Raw genomic sequence first — 25,220 nt, forward strand, 5'->3', positions numbered from 1 at the left:
TTTCTTGGGTTTGTAGTTTCATCTAATGGTGTTGAGGTTGACGAGGAGAAAGTGAAGGCTATGAAAGATTGGCCTACACCTACAAATGTAAGTGAGGTAAGAAGTTTTCATGGTCTTACAAGTTTCTACCGTAGATTCATTAAGAATTTTAGTACAATTGCTTCACCCTTGAATAAACTTGTTAAGAAAAATGTATCCTGTATATGGGAAAAAGATCAAGAACTTGCTCTTAATAAAGGACGTAAGATTGTCATCTTCAAGCCAAGAGATTGGGTTTGGGTGCATTTCCGAAAAGAAAGATTTCCTACTCAAAGAAAATCTAAGCTTTTACCACGAGGAGATGGACCTTTTCAAGTTCTTGAGCGTATCAATGACAATGCTTATAAAATTGATTTACCAGGAAAGTACGGTGTTAGTACAACTTTTAATGTTGTTGATTTTAGTCCTTTTGATGTAGGTGATGGCTTTGATTCGAGGATGATTCTTTCTCAAGAGGGGGAGAATGATATGAATCACGACCAAGGAATTTCCATACCTCAAGGTCTAATTACAAGGACGAGAGCTAAGAAGTTGCAACAAACCTTATACAGTTATATTCAAGCTATGGTGAGCTCATCAAAGGAAATTATAGAACACGCTGGAGACCTCCCTTATATGTTGTGCAAAGTTGAGCTTCAAGAAAGAGATGAATTAAATGCACTTTAAGTTGCATTTAATGAACTCTGCTGACTTTATGAAACTAGTCCAAGGATGAGTCAATAAGCACATTTTATTAATTGCATTATTTAATTATAGTTTAAATATTTGTTTGTCATATTTAAACTAATTTTAAATATAGGAGTTAAGTTTATATTGTAAACCACATTGGTAACTATATTCTCCACCATTAACTAGCCATTTTAATATGAAGGTTATGAGTATTTTTAAGCACATTTAATTTGGGAGTTATATATCACATAAGTTAAGGTTGTAAGGGCTATATAAAGCCTTCTTTTCTTTGATAAGACATCAGATTTTGGAATTAAGAATATAATTTCTATTTAGTTTTGTTGAGTGCTAAACTTTCTTTGCAAATTCTTGTGTTTAGAACTTGCATGTAGAGTCATTCAAGTAGTATTGATCAAACTTCTTGTGGAGTGATTCGAATCACGAGTTTAGAAACGAGTTTTCTTTACTCTTGATCTTGATCATCAAGGTAATCCGTTCCATACTTTCCCTTGGGTTGATTTTCCATATCAAGATTGCTATTGAATAAAGTGAATTTTACGATTATTAATCTAAATCGAATAAACTAAGAACACTCTAACTATAGTATGATTACTTGAACTATATGTAGAGACATAAGAGTGGATCAATTTCAAGTATATAGTCAAAATGATCTATAGTACATCAAAACTCAGCCTTATCCTTATACTGTAGATCATTTTGACTATATACTTGAACTTGATCAACTCTTATGTCTCTACATATAGTTCAAGTAATCATACTATACCCAGAGTGTTCTTAGTTTATTGGATTTAGATTAATGATCGTATAGTTCACTTTATTCAATAACAATCTTTACTGAATAAACAACAATAATAACTTTATTGAAAAATAGAATATGTGTTTTGTTTACCAACTATGAGTTTTAGGACATAAAACCCAACAATTTACACAACAGGCATTGTAAAGGTGACGTCGGGTGGTTCTTTTGAGGGTAAGGTCCTCAAGATGTCCCCGCTTGATTGTTCTAAGGAGGTTTGTCTGTCCACCCGCTTGGTCTGTCGTTACTTTCAAGCCTATTGGGGCTTCCATTTCGATGACCTTAACGTTTATATGTTTTGCCCTAGTGTTTGGGGCCTGTGTTGTTCTCCTTTGGTAACCCGCTTCGTTCCCAAAGTCTAGGAGTCTCTTGGCGCTGGCAATTGCGGTAGCTAGGTCTTGGATATTTTTCTCGTGTATTTTTTTTTTTTGGCCCACGGTTGTAACCCGTTTATAAAAAAGAATACCTTGTTCTCCTTTGATGTGCCCCTTGTTGGGTTTTATGTCATAAAACTCATAGTTTGTGAACAAAACATATTCTATTTTCAATAAAGTTATTATCGATGTTTATTCAGTAAAGATTGTTATTGAATAAAGTGAATTTTTGACGATTATTAATCTAAATCGAATAAACTAAGAACACTCTAACTATAGTATGATTACTTGAACTATATGTAGAGACATAAGAATGGATCAATATCAAGTATATAGTCAAAATGATCAATAGTACAGTGATATGGTTGAGTACCTTATCCTAGGGACACTATGGATGCGGCCCACTTTTGTATATGACATAAACAATGTGATCACTAAATTGTACATGCAGAGACATGTGAGTGGGGGCGTCCTATGCAATGAGTATTGCGTCCTATGCAATGAGTATTGCATAAGATCGGACCATGAAGAAAATCAATCTCACTTTATAATGTCGTTTACTGTTGAGACTAATTTTCTTTTCATTCGATGATCTAGGTAACTCGATCTTAATCTTGAGCTAACCATGAACTTCTTTTCATTCGATGACCTAGTTTTTCCTCATCGATTCTGAACCTTAGTCTTATACTCTCTGAACTTTTCAAGAGCTTCGAACTTGTGATGCATTAGGTAAATATAGCCATACTTTGAAGAATCATCGATAAAACTGATGAAATATTCATACGGTTCCTTTTCTTGTTTTAAATTTTATCTGATTTTTATCTTCTATTTTATTTTCTATTTAATTTTATTTGTTTTCAATTTCGTCTTTTTAGTCACGATTTGGTTTTTTGAAGCTTCAAAATTGGGTCATGACACTAACATAATTATAAATATTCAAAATTGATATTCTTATAAATATTCAAAATCGATTTGTATGAAATGTAAAGTTAAATAATAATTGATTATTTGAATGATTAAAATATGTTTTAAAATAATTTTTAACTTGAAATGATTTTAACAATTTTGAAGTTATCCTTATGTTCTAAAACGTGGTTTGATATAAGTTTTGGTTTAAAACTTAAAAATATAGCATTCATTATTATTTATCACAATTTTAAAACTTTTCCCAACCTTGCTAACTTTGACTATTAACGTACTCATATTAAAGTATTTTCCTTTCTAGAATTAAAATTGTAATTAATAATAACAAACCTTAATTAATTAATTAATTACCATATATAAGATAAATTTAAAAGTTTATATAATTTTATTTAATTCATTTATTCCAAGATAATTATTAAAATAGAATTATAAATATTCAGATATTACATTATTTAGATCTAATTTTAATTTATAGTGTACGTGACTATAAATTGTTAATTAATCATCCAGCAATACATTAAATTTATTTAATTAGTTAAATTAAATAAAATATTTTATTTTTAATAATCGAAATACTGTTTTTTTTTTTTAAATTACTTAATTTTAAAAGTTTACATAGTTTTATTTAATTCAAAGATAGATTATTAAAATAGAATAAGAAATATACTCATATTTAAATATTTTTGTTTACTTTATTTAGATTAAAACTAATTGGAAATATGAAAAGTTAATACGCATCGGAGTAAATAGAAATAACTAAATAAATACTTAAATAACATTCTATTTTTATATTAAAAAAACAGTGAGTGGCCAGGATTTAATCCCAATATGTTTGTGGACGGGATTTATTCCCGATCCCCTTTAATCTCCACAAAGAAGGAAATTAGTAGGAATAGAAAGCAAATGAAGTGTAGTAAATCCATAAACTACTTTCTTAAAGAATAAGTCGCATGCTTTGCATCATCCATAAATCTATCTGACACAGGCTTCATCTTCGACCAACAAAAGTGTTTATGCAACATCTTATAAACTTTATTAGTCATAAGATGTCCCATTAAGGCACCTCCATATGCTTCTCTCAAAAACAAATACTTTATAGAGCATTTAGGAATACAAAGCATACTTTAGTAATTAAAAATTTATGTTCAACTCTAATAATCATCCACCACTTTTTTTTGCAAGACAAGATGCATAAATAGTTCTAAAGTCTTGGTCATCTTTATATAATTCAATATTAAGCTCAACTCTAAGAATTTTTGCAGTAAGAAAAGTAAAGAGATCATACCTTTTAGATAACACATGAGCTACTGTATTATCCTTACCTTGCTTATACTTGATGACATACGAAAATGTTTCAATAAATTCCACCTACTTTGCATGTCTGCGGTTCAGTTTGCTTTGACCCTTCACATACTTTAAGTTTTCATAATCAAAATGGATAATTTTCTAGACCATAAGTAGTGTTGCGGCACATTCAATATATGAACTACAAACAATTCTTTATCATAGGTAGGGTATTTCAATGTTGCCCCATTTAGTTTTTCACTAAAATACACTGACGTCTTTTCATCTTGAATTAAAACAACACTTATTATGACCAAACCACATGCATCACATCCAATCCTTCCCATTTAAAAACAACATTCTTTTTCACTAAGTCATTCAATAGTTCAGTTATGGTTCTAAAATCATCTATAAATCTCTTATAGAGGTTAGCTAACTCATGAAAACTCCAAACTTTACGTGCACTCTTTGATCAATGTTATTCTACTTTTATCAACTATGAAGCCAATAGAGTGAACTTTTTCATGCAAAAACTACCCTTATTAAAATTAAATTTCTCTTTTCTATGTGTAATCAAAACTAATTTAACATGCTCCACATACTCAAGCAAAATCTTCAAATAAATTATAATAGCATCAATATAAACATGTTTTCTCATATATTTTCTCAAAACATTATATATTAAGCGCATAGGTGTATTAGGAGCATTAGTTAAACTAAAAGGCATAACAAGCCATTCATACAATCCAAACTTAATATTGAGAGTTGTTTTCCTTTCATCTCCTACGTGCATTCTAATTTGATGATATCCAGATTTCAAAATAATTTTTATAAATAGACACGAATCATGCAATAAATCAAGCATATCGTCTAACCTAGGAATAGGATGTCGACACTTTACCGTGATTTTGTTGATGACTCTATTATTCATGCATATGCGCCAAGGTTCATCTTTCTTTGGCACCAATAGGTCTCGTATAGAACATGGACTCAAACTTTCTAGTACATAGTCCTTCTCCATGAGCTCCTCCACTTGCCTTTGAATTTCTTTTGTCTCTCTAATGGGAGGTATTTCTTTATCTTGAAACATGTCTTCAAATTCCTGTAAAAGAGATTGAAAAAAAACTAGGCAAAGCCAAGTTGTTATAGTTAGAGACCAAAAATCCTCCGTACATCAGTACAAAAATTGATTTTTGTGAAAATCTTCTCACCTCTACAACTGTAGCCAAATAACTATCTCTCTTCCTTTTTTTCTTCAATTTCATCTCTAGGCAAAGCCAAGTTGTTATACTTAGAGACAAAAAAATCCTCCATTTTACATCAATACAAAGATTGATTTTTGTGAAAACTTCTCACCTCTCCAACTGTAGCCAAATAACTATCTCTCTTCCTTTTTTCTTCAATTTCATCTCTTTTTTCATTCTTCTTTTTTTCTCTTTGATTTTTCTCTACCTTTTCACTCAACTCTGGTTTTTCTTTCAACTCTTTTTCCTCAAACTCTTTCTTTCTTTTCTCCAACTTTAATTGATCAGCAAATACATTTGCAGAACTCAAAGGTACAAGAATGGTTTTTCTACCATCTTTTACAAAAGAATACCTATTCAAATAGCCATCATACATAACCCTCCTGTCAAATTGCCATGGTCGGCCAAGAAATATGTCTCCAGCATGCATTGGCAACACATCACAAAGAACTTCATCTTTATATTTTCCCAAAGTAAAAGATATTAAAGCTTGGGAAATTACCTTCATTGTTTCACTATCATTGAGCCATTGGAGCTTGTAAGGTTTAGGATGATCTTGAGTTGGAATTTTCAACCTTTTGATCCGTGGAAAGAGTCGAGAAAGTTCTTTATTCAAATTCCCAAGAGACGCTTGGGGAGTGGAGTAGGTCGAGTTTGACTGAACCACTATAAAACTACGGTGTCATTTTCTCCAACTCTTTCCTATTTAATTTGAAAACTATTATTGTGATTTATTGCATGTTATACTTGATTATTGTTTTAACTTGAATTATTTTGTTCTAGTAATTATCATCTTCTACTTATTTGTAAAAAGTTTCATCATTAGAAAAATTAATTACGTTTAAATACTTTTATCGTTAAAACCCTATTCACCCCCCCTCCCCCTCTAGGGCTGCCATACCGATCCAACAATTCTGAGGCATTTCATGTCTAGCAGGCCTAGACATGATATTTATGAAACTTCATACTTCCAAGAAATACAAAAGTAAAACACTAGAATATGAAAAGACATAAAGGGTTTGGCTTGTCATGGGCATGCGGCCATGGGCAACATGCCTTGGACGAGGAGCATGACCGTGACATCCTCCCCCACCTAATTGGTTGACGTCCCTATCAACCGACTACTTTCAAACCTGGCGATGTGGGTGGCGGCGGAGTCCAGATCTTCGGCGCGTTCTCAACTGGTTTCCTCCGTAGGGAGATTCTTCCATTTGACAAGGAATTCATGAATCGTCCGTATAGGTCTTCCTATCTTTCTAACCCTATTGGCTAGGATCTCCTCTATTTCTTTGGTGTCTCTTTGTTTCAGATCGATGCTCAGTCTCATGATTACATTTCGTTAGTCATCATCTGGGTCAGGGTGATAGGGCTTCAAGTTGCTCACATGAATAACTGGGTGAATTTTCATCCATGTGGGTAGCGCAACTCTATAGGAGGTAGCCTCGATCTTTTTAAGGACTGTTAGGTTATGTCTTATTTATAGCTTGGTCAACGGTTATATCAAGTAAAGCTATATTTGGTAAAGCTATATCCGGTAAAGCTATATATGGTAAATAGCTATATATAGTAGATGGTTAAATCTAGTAAAACTATATATAGTAAATAGCTATATATAATAGATGGTTAAATCTGATAAAGCTATATATAGTATTCTCTGTATTCTCTCTTACTGTACATACTTGAAGTCATCAATATAAATCCTTTAGCAAGAGTTCTCCTTGCATTTTCTCTATCCTATTTTTTGTGTTCATCTAGATCGAGTGTGTGCGTTGTTGTGCGATCACAACAACGACTTCAATCGTCCTTTCATATTTTCGAACTTGATATAGAAAATCAACCCAAGGGAAAGTATGGAACAGATTACCTTGATGATCAAGATCAGGAGTAAAGAAAACTCGTTTCTAAACTCGTGATTCGAATCCCTCCACAAGAGGTTTGATCAATACTACTTGAATGACTCTACATGCAAGTTCTAAACACAAGAATTTGCAAAGAAAGTTTAGATCTCAACAAAGCTATAATAGAAATTCTATTCTTAATTCCAAAATCTGATGTCTAATCAAAGAAAAGAAGGCTTTATATAGCCCTTACAACCTTAACCTATGTGATATATAACTCCCAAATTAAATGGGCTAGTAAATGAAAAATACCCATAACATCCATATTAAAATGACTAGTTAATGGTGGAATATAATAACCTATGTGGGTTACAATATAACCTTAACTCCTATATTTAAAACTAGCTTAAATATGACAAACAAATATTTAAACTATAATTAAATAATGCAATTAATAAAATGTGCTTATTGACTCATCCTTGGACTAGTTTCATAAATTCAGCAGAGTTCATTAAATGCAACTTAAAGTGCATTTAATTCATCTCTTTCTTGAAGCTCAATTTTGCACAACATATAAGGGAGGTCTCCAGTGTCTTCTAGAATTTCCTTTGATGAGCTCACCATAGCTTGAATATAACTGTATAAGGTTTGTTGTAGCTTCTTAGCTCTCGTTCTTGTAATTGGACCTTGAGGTATGGAAATTCCTTGATCGTTGTTCATATCATTCTCCCCCTCTGGAGAAAGATTCGTCCTCGAATCAAAGCCATAAACAATTTCAAAAGGTGTGCATTTTGTAGTGCTATGAACAACCCTATTATATGCAAATTCTATAAAGGGCAAACAATCCTCCCAAGTCTTAAGATTCTTATCAATAATAGTCCTAAGCATAGCAGTCATGGTTATGTTAACAGCTTCAGTTTGTCCATTCGTTTGAGGATGACAAGTAGTTGAATATACTAGCTTAGTTCCTAACTTACCCCATAAAACACGCCAAAAGTGGCTTAAAAATTTTACATCACGATCACTAACGATGCTTTTAGGAATGCAATGCAATCGTACAACTTCCCTAAAGAACAGGTCTGCAATATATTTTGCATCATCAATTTTGTGACAAGGAATAAAATGAGCCATTTTACTAAATCGATCAACCACAACAAAGATGCTATCATAACCTTTCCTAGTCCTAGGTAAACCTAAAACAAAATCCATTGATATATCAATCCAAGGACCATTAGGAACCAGTAATGGGGAGTATAAACCATGTGGTTGAAGCCTAGACTTAGCTTGTTTACATGCTATGCAATGAGCACAAACTTTATGAACATCATGTCTCATTTTAGGCCAAAAAAAAAATGTTCAGTGAGCATATCATAAGTTTTAGAAACTCCATGGTGTGCCATTAATCCACCTCCATGAGCTTCCCTCACAAGTAGCCCACGCATGGAACAAGATGGTATGCAAAGTTTGCCTTTTCAAAACAAAAATCCATCTAACAACAAGTAATTATCCACAATGAGTCCTTTTTCACAAGATTCAACAAAAGGAGCAAAGAACATGTCATGTTGATACAAATTCTTTATGTGTTCAAAACCCAACAACCTAGCATTCAAAGTATTGAGGAGGACATACCTTTGTGATAATGCATCTGCAACAATGTTCTCCTTACCTTGTTTATATTTTATGACATAAGGGAATGTTTCAATAAATTCTAACCACTTAGCATGTCGTCTATTGAGTTTATTTTGTACTCTCAAATGCTTTAAACTTTCATGATCCGTATGAACAATAAACTCCTTAGGCCAAAGATAATGTTGCCAGGTTTGCAATGCACGAACCAAAGCATAAAGCTCTTTGTCATAAGTTGGATACCTCAAAGATGCACCAGTCAACTTCTCACTAAAGAACATTAAAGGTCTTTGATTTTGCATTAATACAACACCTATCCCTACTCCACGAGCATCACATTCAATTTCAAAAGTAGACTCAAAATTAGGTAATGCAAGCAAGGGAGCAAAACTCAATTTTTCTTTCAAAGTATTAAAAGCAACTTCTTGATCTTTTTCCCATATAAAGGATACATTTACTCAATTTTTCTTTCAAAGTATTAAAAGCAACTTCTTGATCTTTTTCCCATATAAAGGATACATTTTTCTTAACAAGTTCATTCAAGGGTGAAGCAATTGTACTAAAATTCTTAATGAACCTACGGTAGAAACTTGCAAGACCATGAAAACTTCTTACCTCACTTACATTTTTAGGTGTAGGCCAATCTTTTATAGCCTTCACTTTCTCCTCGTCAACCTCAACACCATTAGATGAAACTACAAACCCAAGAAAGTTAACTTTTTCCATGCAAAAGCTACATTTCTTTAGATTTACGTACAAACATTCGTTTCTTAAAGTAGTCAAAACCATACATGGGTAATATGATCATCTAAAGATTTAGAGTAAACAATGATGTCATCAAAATAAACAACCACAAACTTACCTAAGTATTCTCGTAGGACATGGTTCATTAGTCTCATGAATGTACTAGGTGCATTAGTTAATCCAAAAGGCATAACCAACCATTCATAAAGACCATACTTGGTTTTAAAAGCTGTTTTCCACTCATCCCCAATATGCATGCGAACTTGATGATAACCCGATTTTAAATCAATCTTAGTAAAAAGACTACATCCATGCAATTCATCAAGCATATCATCTAATCTGGGAATTGGATGCCTATACTTTATAGTTATCTTGTTTATAGCCCTACAATCAACACACATACGCCAAGAACCATCTTTCTTAGGTACAAGAATTACTGGAACAGAACAAGGACTCAAACTTTCACGTACATACCCTTGAGCAAGGAGTTCACTTACTTGCTTTTTTATCTCTTCAGCCTCCTTTGGATTAGTCCTATAAGCTGGTCGGTTTGGAATGGGCGCGCCAGGAATGAAGTCAATCTTGTGTTCAATCCCTCTAAGTGGTGGCAAACTACTAGGCTTCTCCTTGTTAGATAAAACCTGAGTTTTTACAGTTTTTCCTTATTCACACGATTTCAGAATATCTCTGTTTGACCATTTGACAAAACACGTCGAATGGATCACCAAAATTTTAGACGACAATTTTGTAGGGAGTGGCATAGATTTAGTTGGCCACTCTCCAGCCATTTTTAGGATAATTTATATTTAAATAGAAAATTTGTTCAGAATATTCAACCATGATTTTTCATTCTCTCTCTATCTTTTTACCCATTTTTTCTTCCAAGAACCAATTTCCTCTCTCTGAAAAAACAAGTGGTATCAGAGCCAAGTTAAAGCCATCGGTGTATATCATTGCAGAGGAGCCAATCTATCAACAAACAAGTTGAATAGCTCAAGTGGTTAAAGTGTCGATCTAATAACACATAGGTCTCAGGTTCAAGTAGAAGAAAATGTGAAGTGTAAAAACATACACATTGTGGGGCCCTTAGACATAGAGGCAACAAACCACCATATTTGTTTGCCAGCAAGGGAGGGAGGCGTGCTCCGACACCGACATGTGTAAGTACGGCTATGGGTATGGAAGCGGATCATCTACTCAGGGAGAATTGGCGACTGAAAAAATGGCTGTAACTTCGAGTTCTGGAGCGACGATGCTGTTTCCTGCGGTGGTGTTTGGTTGCAGAAATAATAGTAGTGGAACGTTTAATGCCAATGAAATGGGATTGATCGATCGAATTTGGAAGAGGAGCGATTTCCTTCATTTCTCAGGTATATATATATATATTATCACTTTCAATTATTATTAATATTTTTAAAAACATTATTAGCATCTTATTTAAATAACTATAATGTTCAAAACCTTATAGTTAATGTAACTTCATATTCACAGATAGGTCCATCGGTCGGCGGTAGAAAGTTCTCTCTTTGTCTGATGCCATACAACACCAACCCGAGAATCTCAAGTAGCCTCTCTATCGGGTTGGGTTCTGAAGTTAAAGGACCCGGAGTCATCACAGCCCAACTCGTTCGAACATCCGACCAGACATCTTACTCTCTCACCCTTACGGGAATCTCTGTCGGAAAAACCCTCGTTCCTTACAGTACGTCGGGACCTCCGGCCAAGGGGAATGTGCTTCTCGATACCGGCACGCCGCCGACTCTCCTCCTCAAAGAATTGTACAGACGATTGGCTGCTAAAGTTCGGCGGCATATCCTGTCGAAGCCCATTGATGATGATACTCTTTGCTACAAAGATAATTTGGGGGATTTGGTTACCATTCTAGCCTTTTTTTTCATACTTTTCCCGGAGGTCTGGAGAAAGCTCCAATCAATAGGATTTGTTTGATTAATCCTCCCTTCCCGAAAGCGAAACGATCAATTCCTTTTCCTTTCTTCCGCAGGGACCAGGAGATTTGAAAAAGGATCTTAGAGTGTCTAGGGTTGGGCCAGGAGGGTTTCTTAACGCCTTCTTTTTTCTTCTCATCATGACTCTGCACTTCGACGACGGCGTGGATCTGCGATTGAGTACGGTTCAGACATTCAATAAGATGCCGGATGGGTCCTTTTGCTTCACCGCGATGGGCGTTGACGACAAGGACGCACTCATCGGGAACAGTATGATGGCGAATTTTTTGGTTGGGTATGATATTGACAATATGACCGTGTCGTTTAAGCCCACTGATTACACCAAAACTGGTTGAGATTTTTTGGGCCTGAAACTATTTTATAACTATTATTACTTTCCTCGTAACACTTTTGAGGTGACGTTAAGTTTGTTTTATTCATAAAATTAGGAAAGCATTTATTAATATATGCACAATTATATTCTACTTTAGTCAATATTCTTTGATTTCTTTTTAATAATTTTCCGTAACAAATTTTAAGGTAAAATTAGAAATTAATTATTAATTATTTTTATTTAAGTGGTGAAATAATATAATTAAATTTACTATAATTCAAGAGATCTTTTACGATTTCCAAAATTTAGGCACAATGATGGAATCGATGCCGAAGATCTGAGAAAGGAGATTAGGGTTTTGAGGTTGGAGGAGAAGAATCTGATAAAAAATCGACACCGAAGATCTGAGAATCCTCAACCTAAACCTTCAGTAGTCCAAGGCAAGGTGCTTTCACGAATCGCACCTCCCTATTTCGTCAAAAACGTCTAAGAACTTAAGATTAGTCCGCGAATGTCTAGATCGAGATGTTTATCGAAATTTTGGTGTGCTAGTGACGTTTTTGAGTGATTCTTGTACTTTTACCCTCAAGAGTGTGATTTTCGTAAGTTTTGGAGTGAAAGTGGTCGAGATTTCCGTTCGAATCGATGTTTCAAGAAAACACTATTTTCGGTAAGAACTCGTATTTTTCTACAAATTCGAACTCGAATAATAAGACGTGTGATTACCAAAACAATATAAGAAGCATATATGGGAGAAATAGAATATGAGTTCTACAATATTCGTGAAGCGATTCGGATTATGAATTGGAAGATTTAAAAATCGAAAGAAAATGGATTGAGAACGCTAAAAACTCACGTTTCTCGAAATTTGGAAAAAACGCAGGAGGAAGAGAAGAACGCCGCCAAGCGTCGGTCGGCGTACGGAGGAGCGCAACAGAATCGGTGTTGGACACATGGCGCATTTCGGCTGGTGAGGCATGCCCCGTTCACAATTGCACTTTTGATGGCAGCGAACTTGCGATTGTGCGTTACTCACTTTCCAACGCCAAGCAACGTATGCTCGAGCCTCTAGTAATAAGGCAACCTAATCCTCAGCCCATCGATCCAAGCTTTTATTTTAGCAAGAACCCTTGAATCAAAGTAATTAACACCTCCTTATGCCAAATTTGGATCAACCAAGAGATAAGGCTAGAATTAGATTACCTCTTACGATCGAAGATCTAGAAGTAAGATTTGAAACCTTGTTCTAAATTGAGTCACTCCACAATCTAACTTGATCAAGGCTTGATTGAATGGCTCGGGTGCAATTCTACCAGAAGAATTGCTCGAAACATAGAAATGACAAATATGATGCTCGAATTTCTAAGGGAAACGTCTCAATTTGAGATATGAATTACATTCATCCACGAATCTGTGTTTTTACATAACATATTGTGGGTATTTATAGTCTCTCGACAAAAGACGTTTGTGGCCGGGATTCAATCCCGATATGTTTGTGGACGGGATTTATTCCCGATCCCCTTTAATCTCCACAAAGAATAAGTCAAATTGTCCATTTGACTTTTACATAATTTATAAAATTAAACATAGTTTTTCTAACAAAGGTTGATGTGCTTGAGTGGTTAATGCAACAGTCTTAAAATCAATTGATCTCTTTTTTGAATTTTTATGACATTTTTCTTCTTGGCACACCGTGATTCTTATCATCTTCCCCCTCTTCAGAAGGATTCTTCATCGAATCAGAAAAAATCATCTTCTTTCTATCACCTCCTTTTGAAATGTTTTGATTCTTATCATCTTCCCCCTCTTCAGAAAGATTCGTCCTCGGATCAGAAAAAATCATCACCTTCTTTCCGTCACCTCCTTTTGAAATGTTTTGATCAAATCTAAATGCTTCACTCACAAAAATATTATAAGGAAATTAGTAGGAATATGAAGCAAATGAAGTGTACTAAATCCATAAACAGTTCTTTGCATTATCCAGAAATCGCCTTCTTTCCGTCACCTCCTTTTGAAATGTTTTGATCAAATCTAAATGCTTCACTCACAAAAATATTAGAAGGAAATTAGTAGGAATATGGAGCAAATGAAGTGTAGTAAATCCATAGATAGTTCTTTGCATTATCCAAGCTCGACATGATCAAATCTAAGTTTCTTTGCAATTCTATGAAGTTTAGGTTGCATGTAGAATCATTCAAGCTCGACATGATCAATCTAGCTTGTGGAGTGATTTGAATCTCAAGCAAGTGTTCTTGTCTTGAGATATTTGATCAACAAGAATCATTCAAGCTAGACATGATCGATCTTGCTTGTGGAGTGATTCGAATCTCAAACAATGTTCTTGTCTTGGGATATTCGATCAACAAGGTAATCCGAATCTTACTCCCCTTGTAGTGGTTCCTTATCTTATCAAGATGTCCCCGCTTGATTGTTCTAAGGAGGTCTGTCTGTCCACCCGCTTGGTCTGTCGTTACATCCGTTTGGCCTATTGGGGCTTCCATTTCGATGACCTTGCGGTTTATATGTTTTGCCCCAGTGTTTGGGGCCTATGTTGTTCTTCTTTGGTAAACCGCTTCGTTCCCAAAGTCTAGAAGTCTCTTGGCGCTGGCAATTGCGGTAGCTAGGTCTTGGATATTTTTCTCGTGTATTTTGTTTTTGGCCCACGGTTGTAACCCGTTTATAAAAAAGAATACCTTGTCCTTCTTGGATGTGCCCCTTGTTGGGTTTTATGCCATAAATCTCATAGTTTGTGAACAAAACATATTCTATTTTCAATAAAGTTATTATCGATGTTTATTCAGTAAAGATTGCTATTGAATAAAGAGAATTTTACGATTATTAATCTAAATCGAATAAACTAAGAACACTCTGACTATAGTATGATTACTTGAACTATATGTAGAGACATAAGAGTGGATCAATTTCAAGTATATAGTCAAAATGATCTATAGTACAGGGATATGGCTGAGTACCTTATCCTAGGAACATTATGGATGTGGCCCACTTTTGTATATGACATAAACAATGTGATCACTAAATTGTACATGCGGAGACATGTGAGTGGGGGCGTCCTATGTAATGAGTATTGCATAAGATCGGACCATGAAGAAAATTACTCTCACTTTATAATGTCATTTACTATTGAGACTGATTTTCTTTTCATTCGATGACCTAGGTAACTCGATCTTAATCTTGAGCTAACCATGAACTTCTTTTCATTCGATGACCTAGTTTTTCCTCATCGATTCTGAACCTCGGTCTTATACTCTCTGAACTTTTCAAGAGCTTCGAACTTGTGATGCATTAGGTAAATATAGCCATACCTTGAAGAATCATCGATAAAACTGATGAAATATTCATACCGTTCCTTTTCTTGTTTTAATTTTTATCTGATTTTTATCTTTTATTTTATTTTCTTTTTAATTTTATTTGTTTTCGATTTCGTCTTTTTAGTCACGATTCGGTTTTTTGAAGCCTCGAAAATTGGGTCATGACAATAACATAATTATAAATATTCAAAATTGATATTCTTATAAATATTCAAAATCGATTTTTATGAAATGTAAAGTTAAATAATAATTGGTTATTTGAATGATTAAAATATGTTTTAAAATAATTTTGAACTTCAAATGATTTTAACAATTTTGAAGTTACCCTTGTGTTCTAAAACGTGGTTTGATATGAGTTTTTGTTTAAAAATTAAAATTATAGCATTCATTATTATTTATCACAATTTTAAAACTTTTCTCAACCTTGCTAACTTTGACTATTAACGTACTCATTATGTTATTTTATTTTAGGTTTTTTTTTTTTTTGGACACTTTATTAAAGTATTTTCCTTTCTAGAATTAAAGTTATAATTAATAATAACAATCCTTAATTAATTAATAAATTACCATATATAAGATAAATTTAAAAGTTTATATGGTTTTATTTAATTCATTTATTCCAAGATAATTATTAAAATAGAATTATAAATATTCCGATGTTACATTATTTAGATCTAATTTTAATTTCTAGTTAATCAAAATAAATAAATGTAGGTGATTATAAATGGTTAATTAATCATCCAGAAATACATTAAATTTATTTAATTAGTTAAATTAAATAAAAGATTTTATTTTTAATAATCGAAATACTGCTTTTTTAAAAAATTTAAACATAATTTTAAAAGTTTACATAGTTTTATTTAATTCAAAGATAGATTATTAAAATAGAATAAGAAATATACTCCTATTTAAATATTTTTGTTTACCTTATTTAGATTAAAACTAAATTTAATAAAGGGTTGGAAATATGAAAATTTAATACGATAGAAATAACTAAATAAATACTAAAATAACATTCTATTTTTATATTAAAAAAACAGTGAGCTTTACCAAAAACACCGCCATCCTTTCCTAGTTCTACGTAATAATTTCAATTTCCACGTCATTATCTCTCTCACGCGTATAAATAAAACAAAGAAATTTAAAATCCATGCAATCCCATGGCGCCTACTATATTTCTCCTTCTCACACTACTTTCCATCGCCGAGTCCACCGCCGGCAAAGGCGGTGGTCTCAAGCTGGAACTCATCCGCCGCCGTCTCTCACCCGGCAACGTTTCGCCGATGGCAGCCAAATCACAAATTTGGCCGGAAACCAGCGAATTTATAGTGAAAATCGCCATCGGAACGCCGCCGACAGAGGTGCATGCAATCCTCGACACTGGCAGCGATTTATTTTGGGCTCAGTGTCGTCCATGTGCGAAATGTTACCAGCAAACGAATCCGATTTACGACCCTTCAAAATCGTCAACCTTTCGAACCCTTTCTTGCAAGTCGCCGCAGTGCCATTTGAGGGGGTCTGGTGCGGCGTGCTCCGGCACCGACACGTGTAAGTACAGCTATGGGTATGGAAGCGGATCTACGCAGGGAGAATTGGCGAGTGAAAAAATGGCTGTAACTTCGAGGTCTGGAGCGACGACGCCGTTTCCTGGGGTCGTGTTTGGTTGCGGACATAATAATAGTGGAACGTTTAATGCCAATGAAATGGGATTGATCGGATTTGGAAGAGGAGCGATTTCCTTCGTTTCTCAGGTATATATATATTATCAATTTCAATTATTAGTAATATTTTTAAAAACATTATTAGCATCTTATTTAAATAACTATAAAGTTCTAATGTAACTTCATATTCACAGATAGGTCCATCGGTCGGCGGTAGAAAGTTCTCCCTTTGTCTGATGCCATACAACACCGACCCGAGAATCTCAAGTAGCCTCTCTATCGGGTCGGGTTCTGAAGTTAAAGGACCCGGAGTCATCACAGCCCAACTCGTTCGAACATCCGACCAGACATCTTACTCTCTCACCCTCACGGGAATCTCCGTCAGAAAAACCCTCGTTCCGTACAGTACGTCGGGACCTCCGGCCAAGGGGAATGCGGTTCTCGATACCGGCACGCCGCCGACTCTCCTCCCCAAAGAATTGTACGGACGATTGGCTGCTGAAGTTCGGCGGCATATCCCGTCGAAGCCCATTGACGATGATACTCTTTGCTACAAAGATAATTTGGGGGATTTGGTGATGACTTTGCACTTCGACGGCGGCGTGGATCTGCGATTGAGTACGGTTCAGACTTTCAATAAGATGCCGGATGGGTCCTTTTGCTTCACCGCGATGGGTGTTGACGACAAGGACGCACTCATCGGGAACAGTATGATGGCAAATTTTTTGGTTGGGTATGATATTGACAATATGACCGTGTCGTTTAAGCCCACTGATTGCACCAAAGCTGGTTGAGATTTTTTGGGCCTCAAAACAATACGTTATTTTATAACTATTATTACTTTCCTCGTAACACTTTTGAGGTGACGTTAAGTTTGTTTTATTCATAAAATTTGGAAAGCATTTATTAATATATGCACAACTATATTCTACTTTAGTCAATATTCTTTGATTTCTTTTTAGTAATTTTCGGTAACAAATTTTAAGGTAAAATTAGACATTAATTATTAATTATTTTTATTTAAGTGGTGAAATAATATAATTAAATTTACTATAATTCAAGAGACCTTTTACGATTTCCAAAATTTAGGCACAATGATGGAATCGATGTCGAAGATCTGAGAAAGGAGATTAGGGTTTTGAGGTTGGAGGAGAAGAATCTGATAAAAAATCGACACCGAAGATCTGAGAATCCTCAACCTAAACCTTCAGTAGTCCAAGGCAAGGTGCTTTCACGAATCGCACCTCCCTATTTCGTCAAAAACGTCTAAGAACTTAAGATTAGTCCGCGAATGTCTAGATCGAGATGTTTATCGAAATTTTGGTGTGCTAGTGACGTTTTTGAGTGATTCTTGTACTTTTACCCTCAAGAGTGTGATTTTCGTAAGTTTTGGAGTGAAAGTGGTCGAGATTTCCGTTCGAATCGATGTTTCAAGAAAACACTATTTTCGGTAAGAACTCGTATTTTTCTACAAATTCGAACTCGAATAATAAGACGTGTGATTACCAAAACAATATAAGAAGCATATATGGGAGAAATAGAATATGAGATCTACAATATTCGTGAAGCGATTCGGATTATGAATTGGAAGATTTAAAAATTGAAAGAAAATGGATTGAGAACGCTAAAAACTCACGTTTCTCGAAATTTGGAAAAAACGCAGGAGGAAGAGAAGAACGCCGCCAAGCGTCGGCCGGCGTACGGAGGAGCGCAACAGAATCGGTGTTGGACACATGGCGCATTTCGGCTGGTGAGGCATGCCCTGTTCACAATTGCACTTTTGATGGCAGCGAACTTGCGATTGTGCGTTACTCACTTTCCAACGCCAAGCGACGTATGCTCGAGCCTCTAGTAATAAGGCAACCCTAATCCTCAGCCCAATGATCCAAGCTTTTATTTTAGCAAGAACCCTTGAATCAAAGTAATTAACACCTCCTTATGCGAAATTTGGATCAACCAAGAAATAAGGCTAGAATTAGATTACCTCTTACGATCGAAGATCTAGAAGTAAGATTTGAAACCTTGTTCTAAATTGAGTCACTCCACAATCTAACTTGATCAAGACTTGATTGAATGGCAAGGGTGCAATTCTACCACAAGAATTGCTTGAAACTTAGAAATGACAAATATGATGCTCGGATTTCTAAGGGAAACGTCTCAATTTGAAATATGAATTACATTCATCCACGAATCTGTTTTTTTACATAACATATTGTGGGTATTTATAGTCTCTCGACAAAAGACTTTTGTGGCCGGGATTCAATCCCGATATGTTTGTGGACGGGATTTATTCCCGATCCCCTTTAATCTCCACAAAGAATAAGTCAAATTGACCATTTGACTTTTACATAATTTATAAAATTAAACATAGTTTTTCTAACAAATGTTGATGTGCTTGAGTGGTTAATGCGATAGACTTGAAATCAATTGATCTCTTCGTGCGTATGTTCGAATTCTGTTGTTGATATATTCTTTTGAATATAAGCTATACTGACAGAAAAGGTTGCATTTTTCACAAATTCATACCAATTTTCAGAATCGGTTGAACTTTCATGTAACAAGTTTATAGACGGAGTTATACTGACAGAAAAGGTTGCATTTTTCACAAATTCATACCAATTTTCAGAATCGGTTGAACTTTCATGTAACAAGTTTATAGACGGAGTTAACCATTTGTCTAATATATTCAACTCAATTGCTTCTTGATTGAATTGAGTGAACGAAATTCCTATGACTGCAACAAACAAAGTAAATAGGGATAACACAAACATCGGAAATAGCATCGTATTATCTGATTCATAAGGATACGAAAAGGTAGTCTTAGTATAAAAATGGGGACTACTCACAAAAGGCCGCATCATTTTTGTTACATTACTATCCATTTGATATGCTGTTTTTTTCCCCAAAAAAGAAGACCTTTGATTATTATTCATTGTTAATAGTGATAAGAAAGGAAAGTTTTTTTTTTTATTATTTTTTATCCTTCTTTACCCCATAATGATAGTTATTTGCATTATCCATAAATCACCTTCTTTCTGTCACCTTCTTTTGAAATGTTTTGATCAAATCTAAATGCTTCACTCACAAAAATATTAGAATAAAATTAGTAGGAATAGAAAGCAAATGAAGTGTAGTAAATTCATAAACAGTTATGATAAGAAAAGGAACCACTACAAGGGGAAGTAAGATTCAGATTACCTTGTTGATCGAATATCTCAAGGCAAGAACATTGTTTGAGATTCGAATCACTCCACAAGCAAGATCAATCATGTCTAGTTTAATGATTCTTGTTGATTAAATATCTCAAGGCAAGAACACTTGCTTGAGATTTGAATCACTCCACAAGCAAGATTGATCATGTCGAGCTTGAATGATTCTAAATGCAACCTAAACTACATAGAATTGCAAAGAAATTTAGCCATTGGCTAAAGAAGAGCACAAATGCTTTTTTTTACTATATTTTTCAAGTCTCTTACACATACAACATACATGGCTTTATATAGCCTCAAAATGAAACTATTAAAGGCATTCCAAGAGTTGTAACATTCATATTTAATAACCATAATTAACCATTATGCAATTGTAACCTATAGTAAATAAAGTCTTAAAATACATAAATGAAATACAATAACTTTAAATTGTAACCCACCTAAAATTTATAACAATAAAACTTCATTCTTCTTCAATGTGGCATGAATTGAAACATCTTTTGATAATTTTGACAATCTTTTCTTCACATCTTCATTGAAGTATATTGTATGATTGATGTCTTTTGGTTCATATCAAGTTCTTTGCATTATCCAAGCTCGACATGATCAAATCTAAGTTTCTTTTCAATTCTATGTAGTTTAGGTTGCATGTAGAATCATTCAAGCTCGACATGATCAATCTTGCTTGTGGAGTGATTCGAATCTCAAGCAAGTGTTCTTGCCTTGAGATATTTGATCAACAAGAATCATTCAAGCTAGACATGATCGATCTTACTTGTGGAGTGATTCAAATCTCAAACAATGTTCTTGCCTTGAGATATTCGATCAACAAGGTAATCCGAATCTTAATCCCCTTGTAGTGGTTCCTTATCTTATCAACAAACATCAATCATACAATATACTTCAATGACAATGTGAAGAAAAGGTTGTCAAAATTATCAAAAGATGTTTCAATGCATGCCAAATTGAAGAAGAGTGAAGTTTGATTGTTATAAATTTTGGGTGGGTTATAATTTAGAGTTTTTAGGACTTTTAATTTACTTTAGATTACAATTACATAATGGTTAATTAAGGCCAGTAAGCATGAATGTTTCATTTTGAGGCTATATAAAGCCATGTATGTTGTATTTGTAAGAGACTTGGAAAATATAGTAAAAGAAGCATTTGTGCTCTTCTTTAGCCAATGACTAAGTTTCTTTGCAATTCTATGTAGTTTAGGTTGCATGTAGAATCATTCAAGCTCGACATGATCAATCTTGCTTGTGGAGTGATTCGAATCTCAAGCAAGTGTTCTTGCCTTGAGATATTTGATCAATAAGAATCATTCAAGCTAGACATGATCGATCTTGCTTGTGGAGTGATTCTAATCTCAAACAATGTTCTTGCCTTGAGATATTCGATCAACAAGGTAATTTGAATCTTACTTATCCCTATAGAAAGGTAAGATGAATTCAAATTCAGCACTTTGACTGTTTTTACATCTATTAAAAGGCAGTAGGAACTAGAATAAACAGTGCAGTAGCAATAAATGCGAGAATAGAGACTTCCATAATCTCGTCGTTCCAGTTTTGATAGGAAGATCATCTCAGCCATTTCTTTCTTTATCATTTGTTGCATTCTTTCTTTTCTATAATCTACTGCCCTCTTGTCCAATGCAATTAGCTGATTCAGTCTCAGCAGACAGACTGACTACCTTTACCCTCAGTTTATAAACAAACTCAAGCAAACACACTACTAAATTCTAAAAAGGAAAAGGAGGTAGGTTCGACCGTCACCCCTTTTTGTGTACTGATCAAATCTTCTTAAAAAAAAAAAAGAATGAAATCCGAAACGGAAACTTTCTAAAATGATGAATTCCCTCACTAAGGAGATAGATGGGGATCCTTGTTTGTATTAATATGTTCTTTCCTTTCATTAGTAGTGGGACGTATATATTAAAAGTTTAGTGTGAGATTAGAATGAGATAGATTATTTCTAATTCCAAGTAGTTTAGTAATTGAATTGACGGACTAATTGAGGTTACACAAAATCGGAGCCTGAACGGAACGTATATATTTTGCTTGCTTGCTTTCAGACTAAAAGTTAGATCATAGTTGACGTCACTCCTTCCTTTTTGTGTATCGTCTAAATTCCCTTTGTGTATGTGCTTCCCGGAAACGTATAGTACTCTATTCCATTAGCTAAATCGGGCCAATCAACTAGACCCAGTACTGTATTCATTTGAATCGGGAATATGATGCTACCAATAATTGCGGTAATTCGCATATGGCACATATGGCTTTCTCCCATCAATCAATACTCGTTGAAGAAATGGAAATTGCCCTATTAGTTTTTATTGGATTTGGATCCATCGGGACTGACTGACGGGGCCCCCAGCTTCCGCCTTGACAGGGCTCTGACCAATTGAACTACAATCCCGGGGAAATCAAGTGTACATGTTGTTGATTTCATTTCCTTCAAACCTTTTCATGTAGATTTTTTATTCGAATTGGCATATTTTACCAGACAGAGATGCGAGGAATAGATTGATATGCGTGGAGACAGTTACTTTAGTAAGAGGAGCATGGATTCATAGTCGTTATTGTCAAATTGATTGATAATCCATCTATCTGGAAATCAATCAAAAAAGAGGGAGGGGTTAATATTCCTTCCTTCATATCCAGCCGTTCTGGCGAAGGACAAATGGAACATATCATTTTATGGTGGGATACGCGAATTAGTGGGCCGAGCTGGATTTGAACCAGCGTAGACATATTGCCATTTACAGTCCCTCCCCATTAACCGCTCTCGCATTGACCTGGGAAGAATCCATTCCAAGCTTATTCATAATCCATGATCCACTTCCTTTCGGAGTACCCTACCCCTAGGCGAAGGCGAATCCCCGCTGCCTCCTTGAAAAAGAGATGTCCTGAACCACTAGACGATGGGGGCATACTTGCCCGACTGCCATCATACTCAGACTGTCCGAAAAGTATAAATAGAATAGACTCATATGATGCAATTCGTAAGGATTTTTTTGTCTGTCATTATTCCATAGAATTCTAACTAGATTACTCTTTTATTGATTGAAATAATACGAAGGCTAGTACCCTTCCTTCGGGAAGTTATTAGTGGTTTCCCATATGCTATAAACGGGATGAAACTAAATTTCTCATACTTAATCTAATTGATTCACTCATTGGCAAGATTAAGTTAGGTAGGTATATTTCGATCTCACACTAAGCCAACCAAGAAAGACAAACACTCGAAGAACCACGGGGGTGACTGCAATGAGCAAAAATCTCACTTACCGGCCTAAACGACGAGCAAACACTCGAACGTGAGAGCAAGGGATCACCCTAGGAATTTACGAGCTTCAAGGAGGGAGGCAAGAACCATCCTTTCAGAGACCTAACCCAACCCAACGGTCCCGAATCTTATCTGAATTGCTAGAATAACTGACTAAGCCATGCCTATATATAGGCTCATTCTCCAAACGGCGCGGGGCCAAGCCTTTAGGTTGTTTAAGTAGATTGGGTGACAGATCGGCCATAGCAGTACTCCGGAATATAAACCAGGGCAACAAATGTCGAGCATACGACGATGCCGCCCGTTTTCATTTTGTGGAAGTCCCCGCCAGAGGAAAGAAAGGGCTGTAGGTGATGGTGCATTCCGCTTCTTATCTAAAGAGGGAGTAAGGAGTAAGTAGCTCAACCGATAGTGAGAGAGAGGGGCGAAGCTGTGAGACGAGAAGAGGGGCGCTGAAATCGTTCCTATTGGATTGGGTCGTGCGCAGCAGCTGGTAGAGATTAATGATGAATAAAGGCGGGCCGCTTCAACGAGACCTATTCTTTTAATAGGCGACAAAGTAGAATAGTAAAAGGGTCGAGTGATGAGTGCATTTTTAGCCTTTTTCTAAAGACTCTCATGTGAAGCTAACATGGCTCGCTACATACAAGTATAGCCAAAGAAAGATGAGACGGGACAGACGGTCAGAGGCCGCAGCGGGACTACCATAGGAAAGCCCGCCCCCTCCCGCTAACATAGAAAGTGATTCCCATAACTAGTCTCTATGTGAATCTCTTCCCAACCAGTCGAATCGGGCCACCACTTGGGGTGGGAATGGCTTAGCCCACATGCATCATTTGATGAAAGCACTCTAGTCCAGTCGCCTCCTCGAAGTGGGTTGTCAACCACGCTTTCCTTCCTCAAAACAATGCTCCTCACCAAAAGCCCTTGGGGCAACACAGCAATGAGTAGTTCGCTCCAGGACTCCACCCCCTCGAGAGCAGGATGCCGGCCGAGATGGAGTTGGAAGCCAACCTAGACTTTCCTGGGGCTTGTCCCAACATCTAAATCAAATTGTTGGCAGGCTAGAAGAAAAACCAGCCCAGCCTCGGAAATCAAGCTTTGCGTGGTATGCCCTGCCTATTCACTCGGACAATGCTATGAACACGAAAGTGTGCAGTTCCGCCCCCTTCTCCCATGCTGAGTCACAGGCAGCGCCTCGGAAAGCATGAATGAGCCACATGCAGGGAAACTTGCACGTGTGGTTCTGGCCGGGGACCCCGGTATACTGTACTAATATGTGTAGGTCCTCATAATTCGAGTGAGATTGTCATGGCGCAAAAGCAGATATGGTCTGGTATTCCCTTGTTCCCTGTATTGGTTATGTTCTTTATTTCTCGTCTAGCAGAAACTAATCGAGCTCTGTTTGATCTCCTAGAAGCGGAAGCTGAATCAGTTGCAGGCTATAATGTAGAATATGCGCGGGATGCGATCCTTAATAGTCCACTGTTGGCGGAAGCCAATGTCCCGGGGTCCCGGGGATTCATTCTAACTGAAACAAGGGGTGGGTCTTTACCAACTTTCAAATATTCACGATTTGAGGGAAGCCAAAAAAACCTCTCGAACCAAGGGATTGAGCAGCGCGAAAGCCACGATCAGACTCTATCTAATAAGGGCGTATTAGAGTGGCGTTAGCGCCCCCTTCCCCTTACCCCTAAACAAAAAGGTTTTTCAGAAAGTTGTCTACGCCTTTTGAAAACCTGACTAATAATAATAATCAAGGGAAAAATGCGCTTAAACAACCAACCTATCTGACTGATAAGAAGAAAGAAAGAAAGAAAGGGCCCTATCTAAGCTCTCTCGTTGTAAAGCTACAGCTCAAAAGCCGGCCTTACCTTCTATGTTTGTTATTAGT

General features: G+C 35.7%; 1 protein-coding gene and 1 pseudogene across 1 annotated transcript; both read left to right on the forward strand.

Annotated features, from left to right (window-relative positions):
- The first annotated feature begins 10,715 nt into the window (after positions 1 to 10,715).
- On the forward strand, positions 10,716 to 11,861 carry LOC111488807 (annotated as a pseudogene).
- A 4,467-nt stretch (positions 11,862 to 16,328) lies between these two features.
- Positions 16,329 to 17,623, forward strand: LOC111484909 (aspartic proteinase CDR1-like). The gene is made up of 2 exons (XM_023131556.1): positions 16,329 to 16,919; positions 17,024 to 17,623. The coding sequence occupies exons 1-2, from the start codon at positions 16,329 to 16,331 to the stop codon at positions 17,621 to 17,623; spliced, it is 1,191 nt and encodes a 396-aa protein (XP_022987324.1).
- The last annotated feature ends 7,597 nt before the right edge of the window (positions 17,624 to 25,220 follow it).

The sequence above is a fragment of the Cucurbita maxima genome, unplaced genomic scaffold (assembly GCF_002738345.1).
Source record: "Cucurbita maxima cultivar Rimu unplaced genomic scaffold, Cmax_1.0 Cma_Scf00001, whole genome shotgun sequence".
NCBI lineage: Eukaryota > Viridiplantae > Streptophyta > Magnoliopsida > Cucurbitales > Cucurbitaceae > Cucurbita > Cucurbita maxima.